Genomic DNA, 12,271 nt, shown 5'->3' with positions numbered 1-12,271 from the left:
TTAAAAAAGATAGAAAAGACTTCAGTGCTCATCGCAACCAAATCAATTCTAGCTCAAGCCAAAAGGGAGGACATAAAAGCCACAAGCAAAGTAAACAAAACTTTAAAAGTAAATGACTCGAGTGGTTTTACGGGGGGGTGTCTAAGGCTCTTTCAAAAGAAGTGGGCCGCCTTGAATCCTCCACAGGCTATATTAAAAATGGTATCTGGTGCCCGCATTCCTTTCAACCAAGCGCCACCATTAATTCTTCCAACAAAAGAAGTTTTGACGGAATACCAGACTCCAAAATCGACGTTAATGTCAATCGAGTTACAGAAGATGATTCAAACTCGTGTTCTAGAGCCTGCACCCCCTACCCCAAGTTTCATTTCCCCGTTGTTCATCATAACAAAGAGCAATGGAAAAAATCGAGTAATTTTCAATCTGAAAGCCCTAAATCGATACCTGACACCAAAACATTTCAACTTGATAAATCACCATCAGACCCCCAACTTCCTTCAATCAGGAGACTGGATGGCCAAGCTAGATCTCAGCCAAGCCTATTACCACTTGCCTATCAAAGTACAGCACAGGCGCTACCTACGCATCAGCTACGAAGGCAAATTGTGGCAGATGACCTGCCTCCCGTTCGGCTTAGCGGCGGCGCCAAAAATGTTCGCATCCCTAACGAACTGGACTGCAGAAATGCTTCGAAAGCAAGGACTCCGTCTAATTGTCTACCTGGACGACTACCTCCTAGCTCATCAGTCCAGGGAACAGCTGGAAGCCCAAGTAAAAATTGCTATCAAATTCCTAACCAGTCTCGGATGGTATGTCAACTTGGAAAAATCCATCCTCACTCCGACGAGGTCAATAGAATTTCTGGGTATAAATTGGGACACACAAATCAACACCAAGTCCCTTCCCCAAGAAAAGGTCTCAAAAGTGGGTCAGTACATTCAAGCTCGGCTTGCAACAGGCAATTGGACCCTCAAGCAGGCTCAACGCCTCTTAGGGTATCTCAACTTTGCAACCTTCATCACCCACCGGGGAAGGTTGCATTGCCGAACTCTGCAACGCCACAGCAACAAGCTTCGCCTGAACCCTCGAGCCCCAATGAAGTTCTCGGAGGAAGTCCATCAAGATTTGGAATGGTGGTTGGACAACATACATCAAGTGACTCCAATCCATCACGAGATGATGACAACGAATTACATCGTTACGGACGCATCCGATATACAATGGGGAGCTCTAGTCAACAGCAAGAGATTACAGGGTGCTTGGACTCGACAACAGCAAAGTTGGCATTGCAACATGAAAGAAATGTATGCAGTGATCGCTGCAATATCAGCCGAAACAAAGAATTTGAAAGACTCGACTGTGATCCTGCAGAGCGACAACCGGACTGTGATAGCCTTCATAAGAAACGAAGGCGGAACCAGGTCAGGGCCACTCTTAGAGCTGACCAAGGTTCTGCTGACGTTAGTGGACAGCCTCAACATTGTACTCCTGCCACACCACCTCCCGGGAGTTTACAATACGGAAGCCGACCACCTCTCGCGCAAGCGCGTCGCTCCCGAGTGGCATCTATTGCCCGAGGCTACAGAAAAGATTTTCGGCGTTTGGGGAACACCCGTAATCGACCTATTTGCGTCAAATCTCGCACATGTTGTTCCAACATATGTCTCATTAGACTTGGCAGACTCGAACGCTTGCTTTCACGAGGCTTTCAGCAGGCACTGGCATTACGATCTGGCCTGGATTTTCTGCCCACCCAGCCTCCTGCCTCGAGTGCTCCATCATCTCAACTCAGCATCAGGCAGATTTATAATAATAACGCCCAAGTGGAAGAAACCATTTTGGCGCCCAGACCTCAAAAACAGATCACTGACTCGACCGAGGAAGATTCAGGACTTGGAGACAAATCTCATAGACACATCCACAGGGCGTCCACCGGCTCAAGTGGACAGACTGAACCTGGAAGCTTGGCTCATTTTGGGTGGGATTCGTTGACCCACAACTGGTCTGTGGAAGAGAGACAGCTTTTGTCATCCTGCTGGCGCGGTTCCACATTTAAAACTTACATCCCGATATGGACGAAGTGGTCGCGCTGGTGTAAAAGCAGTGGCATCGATCTTCGTATGCCCACGCCAGCCGAGGTCGCACGCTACTTAGCCCACCTACACATAAAAGATAATTTAGCTTATCGTACCATATTAGTGCATAAGAGCGCAATATCAACAATCTGTGAGACTATCTCCACCGCGAAGATTTCTTCCAGCCACATAGTTAAGCACGTGCTAAAAGCTATCTCCATAGCAAAACCTCCTGCGCCCAAGATCCCTATTTGGGATGCAAGAATAGTCATCAGGCATCTAAAACTCGTTAACCCAGATCCTACTAACCTTTACGAGGTTTCGAAACACACCGCCACGCTTTTGTTGTTAGCATCGGGGCACGGGGTAGGGTGCACTATCTGACCCTTTTACATTGTGATGCAAATCATTTCGTGGACAATTCAGACTCAATCACTCTAACACCTTCGTTTGGGTCGAAAACAGATTCCAGATCACATTGTCAATCAGACTGGATACTCTCAGCTGCACCTGAAAGAAATATTGATCCGGTATTTTGGGTAAGAACTCTAAAAGAAATATCAGGAAGCTCGAGAGGGTCTATAACAAATCTTTTTATTACTACTAGAGGCGTCGTAAAGCCAACCACACCGACTATAATTGGTGGCTGGGTAAAGAAAGTTTTATCTGAAGCTGGCATCCAAGCTTCACCAGGTAGTTTCAGATCGGCGGTTTCATCCTTGAACTGGCTGGAAAAGTATAATATTAATGATATTCTAAATAAAGCTAACTGGCAACACGAAAGTACATTTAGAAAATTCTATTGTAAACCAATTCAATCCGCCATGATTGTAGATTCAGAAAAATCCTTATCCCGATTTTTCTCTTCTAATTAATCACTTACTAATTCACTGATTATTATTAACTTAATTCTTTAATTTTGTTCAATTGAGTGTAAATTTAATTTTTCTTTGTAATCATACATTATATTTTTAATATAAGCAACCATTATCACATTGTTGCGTTGTTTATTTTTTAATAAAATTTCATCCACAAGCCACCAGGAGATAACAAACAAGTCTCTCATAATGGACTTCAGACGTCAAACGGAACACATAATATACAAATTTTACCTAAAAAATAAAATTTTTATTATGTTTCCTGGGACGTCTGAAGTCCAGGTGATGTCTTCCTGGTGAGCCATCATCATTATGAACTCCCAATGACGAAAAAATATGGCGGCTTGTGGAACGAAACATCGCTAAGAAAGTTGAGGGCGCCACTGAGCAGTCATTTTTGGAGGGAAAACGGAGACCTCTGGCGGCTAGCGGCGGAACAAGTACAATGTACTCTCATAATGGACTTCAGACGTCCCAGGAAACATAATAAAAATTTTATTTTTTAGGTAAAATTTGTATATTATCTGTAAAAAAAAAAGTTGATTTTGTCGAAAGTCGGCAAATAAATCAATTAACCGTAAAATAAATAGCAGTCATTAATCTTAACTTGCGCAATCATTCGCCGACCTTAAATTATGCTTACTGTAATTTGTCAAAACAATGGCGGACATTTTCGGAACAGATAAATAATGTTATTGGATATGTCATGCGAGCGCGGGAATATTTTTCGTTTTGACAGCTGTCAAAATATTTCCGTTGTTTTTTTTTTTCTATTCAGCCTAAATATCAGGCTAGGGATATCAATTATCAGGTTTAGCTAATTTCGCAGCTATAAATAATTGTTCGACTCACTAACGCTTTGATAACAAGATTTATCTAATAAAAAATACGTACAGGGAAATTAATTAACAGAACAATTCGTCTTAATTAAGATATCTATGTATTATTTTATCGGATCGAAATATCTGAAAGCGGATTCCAATTAAGGGAAAATTAATTTCTTAATCGCTTGAAAATTAACGGTTTACGAATTATATGTAAAGAACGTTTGTGTTTTACTGTTTTGAATTAACGATTCGATCACGAACTGGTTTTAAAACGTAGAAAAAACGAGATACAACGAGATTGTTCACGGGGCTAATTGTAATTCGTTTTAAAAATGAAAGCGATCTTGATAAGGAAACAATGTCATTTACTGGTAGAAGGGCTGTTGCGAGCCAAATGGTACCACCCACTTATCAATAATTCTACCGTCATCAAAATCAATTTCATTTGTAAACTTCAGTTTGGAAATCGAATCAGTCAGACTCAGGAAATATTGTTAAGATAATATATTATATTATATATATAATCAATTTGTTAATTTTTAAGTTTAATTATTAACAATAAAATAGATAAATATAATAAATATGAGACAACATCACATACATTACTCTAATCCCAATGTAAGTAACTAAAGCACTTGTGTTATGGAAAATCAGGAGTAACGACGGTACAAATACCCAGACCCAAGACAACATAGAAAACTAATGATCTATATCGACTCGGCCGGGAATCGAACCCGGGACCTCGGAGTGGCGTACCCATGAAAAGCGGTGTACACGTCACTCGACCACGGAGGTCGTCAATAATTCAATTATTATTTAATATTGTAACTTTTTAATTATTATCATCAATAAAAGTTTTCATTGAAATTACAGTCTATAAAAGAGCCACTATTCGGCTTAGGCCTCATCTCCCTTTAAGAAAAATACTTGGAGGTTTCACACCACGCCGTTCCAATGTGGGTTGGTGAACACATCAACCATCGTTTAACATATCATTATCATTCTTTGCCAAAAATTTAATCAAGATTATTTAAAAAAACATCCCTTAGACATTCCATGTAGGTTTTATTATAATCTCCTTTCATCCTTACCTCCTTTGTCCTCTCTCCACAAACGAGTTTTTGTCAACAGTCATTATCTGTCGTTCAGCATTCATAGACAATTCTAGATTTTGCGAAAGCCTTAACTGGTTTTATTATCTACAATTACGTAAACATTGAACAATGCTTTGATCTGATATTAAAATGAATCATAATCTATTTCTAGCGCTATTTACGTTTGAATAAAATACAAGAAACTAGTGTTATAAATGCATAAGATTATATTTGTAATGCTTGAAGTCTTAACCACTTCATAAGGCTATAAAAGAACATATAGTATCTAACTCGTCATCCCAAATGGGTGAAGATGACTAGACTCTGAATTCAAAAAATCAAAATAAACTTTATTCAAGTGGGCTTTTACAAGCACTTTTGAATCGTCATTTAACAATTAAGTAAAGCTACCGCCGGTTTGGAAAGTAGATTCTACCCAGAAGAACCGTCAAGAAATTTAAAAGTTACTCTTTTTCAACATTTAAAAAATACAATATTAATAATGAGAATGCTTCTATATATGTACGTATTTATTTAATAATACACAAATTAAGCTAAACAGAGAAAACATTAACAGATTAAAAATACAAATAGCACAGATAAAATCATTAAAGCATATAAGTTGCGTGAATTGATGATTGATTACAGATTAAAAATTCTTTAGATAAAGAAAAGACATTAATTAAGAATCGATGTATAAATTACGACATGATCATTATTTTTAACGAACTTCCTCCTTATATTGTGGGCGTTTTCTATTGTAAGACTTATCAAAATCTGTTCAGCCGTTTTGCCAACTTAGTCTTTAATAATACTACTATTAAAATGATAAAAACATCAAAATACTGTATCAAAGTATTTTACCACCTTATGGTAAGTGGTCACCACTATTATTTTAATCGCTAATGAACCACCAACTTTGGAATCAAAGATGTCTGTTGTACCGTATTTACACTGGCTCACTTACCCTTTAAACCGGAACATTCCTTAGTGGTAGAGCTTGCTAGGGCAAGGAATGTGATTCTAAATTAGCCCTTACACAGTAGGACATAAAGTTGTTAATTATTTAAAAATATCTTTTTTTACTTTTAAATTATGTTAAAGTATTTTTAAATGACTAGATGGAAGTGTAAATTGTTTATAACTTACACATTATTTGTTCCAGGAAATGGTTTCTTACACTTAACTAAACTTTATAAGCTGCCAGTGAATTGATATAACTTTGTAAGCGTCAAGAAGTATCAATGGCGCAATGGTTTACAGGGAACTAGCGATGTAAAAAGTCACCAGTTCGATCCTGACTACCGTAATTCCCAAGCACAAGCATAAAATGGTGCAATGCATTTAAAAAAATCAATTTCACACTTAAAAATAACTTGTAGTTACTCAAAGATTCTGCTTGTTAAATTTCGATGCTTAGCTTTAGCTTTGGGTACAATCAAGAGCTTTTAAGCTTTAAAATATTAGCTTCTAGTAGTACGCAATAGGCTATTTAACTAGTTTTTAAAATCGGTTTTATATTATTTAGTAGACGTTAAGGAACTCAGTAAAAGTTTTTTTTTTATTTCTAGTACATATTTGCCGAAAAATACCATATAAAAATTCCACATTTAAATAGCGCGCAAAAACGCTACTTGGACAATATGGCGCTGCAACGGAGTCGGTGACGTTACTTTCTTGTATTTTAATCTGTGGTACATATAGTAGAAAAGCAAGGTTAACAAGCAAGTGACTTCATCATAAGCCCGGCCAATCAGGAGCGTTTTTTATGACGTGACAAACGTTTGAAAAAATGCATTTTTATTTATGGATTTTTCAATAAATTAAGTATAATTTTCAACTTTCGTTGGTAAATAACCATTTTTAAACTCATATTATACACTGATTACGATAATTCACAATTTATTTTTCGCATTGTCAAATAGCTATAAAATCAAATATTGATTGTTGTATTGTTGCAACAAATCCGTAATTATAACTTGGGAATCATTACAGAATTATCTGTAATATATACAACAATCTGTCCACTTTATAACCTGAGATAAAATGGCGACTATGTTTATCTCGTAATATAAAGAAAGGTACGAACTTCATCAAAATTGATAAAACCGTACGAGATATTATCTCGTACATTTATTACAGACATTGCCTTGCACTAAACAATATTGAATCTTTGTAAATACACGTAAGAAACCGTTTAAAGTTTGTAAGAATTATGTAGTAAAAGTAAAGCCTGTAAATTTCTCATTGCTGGGTTAAGGCCTCCTCTTCCATTAAGAGGATTTGGAACATATTCCACCACGCTGTTCCAATGCGGTTTGGTGGAATGCACATGTGGCATAATTACGATGAAATTAGACACATGCAGGTTTGCTCACGATGTTTTCCTTCACCGCCGAGAACGATGAATTATAAACACAAATTAAGCACATATGTATATATAGTGGTGTTTGTCTGGGTTTGAACCCGCAATCATCGGTTAAGATGCACGCGTTCTAACCACTGAGCCATCTCAGCTCAAGAATTATGTGTGTGTTTGTAAAAATAATCAGTGAATTTATTCTGTGTTACAGATACTAAGTCTATTGTAATTGCCCGTAACCTAAGAAAGTCAGCGTTTTCGGAGACAATACTTTCCCAAAGTGTGGAGGCATTTTGACAAATGATTTAATTCAAAATTTTGAGTTATATTTTGTACGATTTTATATTCTATCAAATAATTTAAAAGTATTATATGTTTATTTGTATGTAACTAAATGAAACACCTTGAAAATTATGGACAAAATTATACCAAGATATTTATTGTGATAGAGAGTATAATACAAACATATGTTCAATAATCATTCGTAAAACTTAACTCAACAAAGTGTCCTTAAATAAATATGCAACCGCTTTATCTTTTTATTTCAATTATAACACTTTTCAGACATTACAATTACAGTAATTCATATATATCATTATTCATTACATAGTATAAAACAAAGTCGCTTACCGCTACCCTATGTATTGTTTATATCTTTAAAATTACGCAACAGATTTTCATGCAGTTTTTTTAATAGATAGAGTGCTTCGAGAGGAAAGTTTTTGTATATAAATGGACAATATAGTATAGTTTAATGTTCCGCCACGGTAGAACTGTACTTATTATTAGCATACTCACTGAGTATCAATTTTCTTGTATATTATCGATAAAAATACTAGCACAACATTTTGAAAAACAAGAGCTGAAGCGATAACTTGCAAAATGTACGAACTCTCTCTAAAATACAGCTGATTAAGACAAAAGTTCCTTTAAGAGCATATTTCATCACAACAGCCTTAAATAATCATAGATTCTGGAATCAATCTATACATATAATAAAATTGGAGTGTCTGTTTGTAATATTAAAATAGCCCTTTTATACTCAATGCATATGTATACACGGTACATATACGAAAACAACATATTTTACAATGTTTTTCTGTCTGTCTGTTCGTAATCTCTGGAACGGCTGGACCGATTTTGACAGGACTTTCACTGGCAGATAACTGATATAATAATGAGTAACTGAGGCTATACTAAAAAAAATCCTGTTAAATTTAAACGCGTACAAGATCGCGGGCCAGCTAGTGTAGAATATAATCTTGTGTAGGTCCTGAATTGAAGATTTACATTTTCTATAATAGTTTGCCTAGGAAACACATAAAGTACTAACCGTCCTAGATTATGAAAGAAAAGAATAGAAAATGCACTCGTGTGCTAATTTTATGCACATATATGTGCTCTATGTTTTCTGTGAAATTTGATTATTGGTATTGGAGATAACAATTTCATCAAGATTTCATCAACAACAGTCTGTAAATAAAACTAATTATAACGGATGGATCGCGTATATTAATTATTTTTAAACATCCCGACGTTTCGAGCACTTTGCAGTGTTCGTGGTCACGGGTAGGTCTACCCGTTATAATTAGTTTTATTTAAATGTGTAATAATCGCGAAAATTTAAGACAACATTAACAGTCTGTAAGTTTACCACTGCTGGGCTATTGTCTCCTCTCCCTTTGAGGAGAAGGTTTGGAACATATTCCACCCCGCTGTTTCAATGCGAGTTGGTGGAATGCGGGTTCCATCATATGGTTAAAACGAAAAACGAAAAATTTAACAATTTAACATGAATTCATTTTTGTTTTGAGTATCGTTTGATGTTTGCTTTTAAATGATTAAGATTTGCATTAAGATAAATAGCACCTCCAAGATATTTGTCATTTGCGACAATTTATCTCCATTTAGTTCTAAGATTTAGACAAACATTTAATTATGAGCTAAAATCAATTAAACTGGCCACTGTACGGTCATAGGTGCGTAAGCTGGACTTATGTTGTCTATGTTATAATCTGTTAACTTCAAAAAGCTAAACAACGAAATTTCCAGTTTTATAAGAATTACGATTGGATTTTGTTAAGCCGTAATTATTTTTATTATATGTTTGTACTGAAAATTTGTATAAAACCGCTGATATCTGAATCGCGCGTACGTTTGGTTCGCACCGATATATATAGGGTCTCGACATCAAAAATATAATATTAGGATTTTTGTATTGGGTATAAGTGTCAATCTAGGGATATATCTATCTTTTGAAAGATCGTCGCTATAATCTTAATCTAGATCTATCACAGCAAACTTGTAATAAATATTCTGGGATCTTTTACAGTTAGTTCAACTAGTTACACAAATTATAAGAAATTAACCCTGTATAACTCACTTCGACTAATGTATAAAATATCAAACAAAGTATCATAATATATTTAATTTAATTATATATCCAATTCATCGAAACTTTCTGTGACTTTTCCGTTTTATATAAAAATTATGTTAATGAACTTATATTATACATTTATAACTCGATATTTATAAAGTTATATATGTATGTATGGTTCAAATTTATTTGTTACGATACTATAATAACGACATAGTTAACGATGTATTCAAAATATATGACATACAGATTTTAATGTCAACTGGTATTTATATTAACATATTAAAACTTTGTTTTAGGCGGATATCATATAGAAACATACCATACAGTTATGTGACCATATTCTATATAATAGAGTTGTAAAATGGTACTTTATATTCAGTCTCATTATTTTATTACTAATAAATTATTTTTAAGTGCAATTATATACATATACATTATTAATATTTATTATTATTAATAGACAAATACGAACCGTTTTTCATAGATCTGCTACACGAAATCCCAAATCACCAAAACACAAATTTTTAACACAAAACACTCTTCAAAAGAATTCCTCGATAAATTATAACATATATATTGTTATATTATTTGAATCACACAATATATAAGTCAATAGAATTAACGATATCACTAAATTAAAGTTTTTTTATGATGAAAAAAATATATATACGTTTCACAACGGACGAAATCAACGTCCGTCTTCGACGACGTCTAGTACAAGACTGCTTAAAGTAAAAACATGCAAGCCTGAATAAAAGATGCCCCGTCTCGCTCTTGCGTTGTCAAGTGGCTGTGTGGGAAAGAGACAGCAACAATGGCATGCATTATGGTTGTGTCTCGTTTGACTTTTTTCCGATGATTTCTTTGAACGATCGAGCGCTGGTTCTGTAGATCATTATAGTATGCGTGAGTTATGCTTCTGATCGGTGATTCATTGATAGGGCAGTTAGTTATAAAATTATAGTATTTGCTTTGAATCTAATATATTGATGCCGATACGGCGTGTTTTATCGTTTTAGGCTTATTCAATTATACAAAACGTTACGTTTTAAACTATATGTATAATGATATATGATTAGTGATAATGCTATACTAATATTATAAATGCGAATGTAACTCTGTCTTGATCTTTGACGCTTAAATGCTGAACCGATTTGGATGAAATTTGCAGTGGAGATAATTTGAGTGCCGGGGAATGACATAGGCTACTTATATTAATTCACCCCTCGAAGGGGTAAATTGGGGGTGCCCATTTGTGTGCTATAGGTAAAATATCAATTTTATTATTTGTTTTAGATTTGTACTGACATAAAAACTTTTTTTTTCACAACAGATTAAAAAAGATGCCCAATATTATTATCATCTTAAGATCGCTCTACATTTACACATTCAATAGCAACATATTTAATGTTATTAATAAAAACTGTCCGTGTGTCCGAAGCTATCGCCTGAAGCGATGGACCGATTTAAATAAAACTTTGCACTTGGTATTTCATGCGAATACTTTTTTTCAATTTCTCGACTAAATAAAAAGATGGCGTTTCATTGTAAATGTTCTGTGAGTTATTAATTTTTTTTTAAGGCCTGAAGATGCGTCTTAGTATTTTCTATAATATTTTTTACTATCTGTTAAATGTGGTGGAGATTGGATTTGTCTTATTAGTTAATTTTATAACAAAATACCAACCCTGGCTTCATTGCTGCTGACAATGCTGATACTAAATATACTTACTTATATATTTACTTGGCGGTAGGGCTTTGTGCAAGCCCGCCTGGGTAGGTACTATCATTCATCGGAAATTCTACCGCTAAACAACAGTACGCAGTATTGTTGTGTTCCAGTTTGAAGGGTGAGTGAGCCAGTGTAACTACAGGCACAAGGGACATAACGTCTTAGTTCCCAAGGTTGGTGGCGCATTGACGATGTAAGGAATTGTAATATTTCTTACAGCGTCATTGTCTATGGGTGATGGTGACCACTTACCATCGGGTGCCCATATGCTCGTCCGTCAACCTGTTACATAAAAATATATATATATATATATATACTACATATTTTTTTCTTGTTCCTTTACTATATTGTCCATGAATTATATACAATAACCTTCCTCTCGAATCACTCTATCTATTAAAAACAAACCGCATCAAAATCCGTTGCGTAATTTTAAATATCTAAGCATACATAAGGACAGACAGCGGTAAGCGACTTTGTTTTATATATATTTATGATATGATTATATATATCTATGCAGTGATCATGGCTTGCAGATAACCTTAGCGCCAATATTCGTTCGTCAACATATCACTATGACATATAATATACACTAGCTGTGCCCGCGACCTTTTACGCCTTTGAATTTAACAATAAAATGTTATAAGCATAAGTTGCTCCCTATTATATCAGTTATCTGCCAGTGAAAGTCCCGTCAAAATCGGTACAGCCGTTCCAGAGATAAGCCAGAACAAACAGATAGACAGACAAAAATTGTAAAAAACGTTACTTTGGTATATGTACCGTGTATAAATACATATGAATTGTAAAAGGGGTTATTTTAATATTACAAACAGACACTCCAATTTTATTATATGTACAGAATTGAGAACGGAAAATATTTGAAAATCTTTTCGTATATAAGTCATTGAAAGATATTACTA

The 12,271-nt window shown here is 35.0% G+C and overlaps 2 protein-coding genes across 2 annotated transcripts in view; one reads left to right on the top strand and one right to left on the bottom strand.

Annotated features, from left to right (window-relative positions):
• The window catches only part of LOC124541902 (extracellular serine/threonine protein kinase four-jointed), a 48,815-nt gene extending 38,489 nt beyond the window's left edge, over positions 1-10,326 (bottom strand). The window contains exon 1 of the mRNA XM_047119824.1: positions 10,089-10,326. The gene's annotated coding sequence lies outside the window, so the exon portion shown is untranslated. The remainder of the gene's footprint in view (positions 1-10,088) is intronic.
• Positions 111-2,429, top strand: LOC124541901. The gene has a single exon (XM_047119823.1). The coding sequence runs from the start codon at positions 199-201 to the stop codon at positions 1,990-1,992; it is 1,794 nt and encodes a 597-aa protein (XP_046975779.1). The 5' UTR covers positions 111-198; the 3' UTR covers positions 1,993-2,429.
• Positions 10,327-12,271: the final 1,945 nt, after the last annotated feature.

The sequence above is a fragment of the Vanessa cardui genome, chromosome 29, assembly GCF_905220365.1.
Source record: "Vanessa cardui chromosome 29, ilVanCard2.1, whole genome shotgun sequence".
NCBI lineage: Eukaryota > Metazoa > Arthropoda > Insecta > Lepidoptera > Nymphalidae > Vanessa > Vanessa cardui.
The sequence above is the reverse complement of the archived record's forward strand: the minus strand, read 5'-3'. Positions and strand labels throughout refer to the sequence as shown.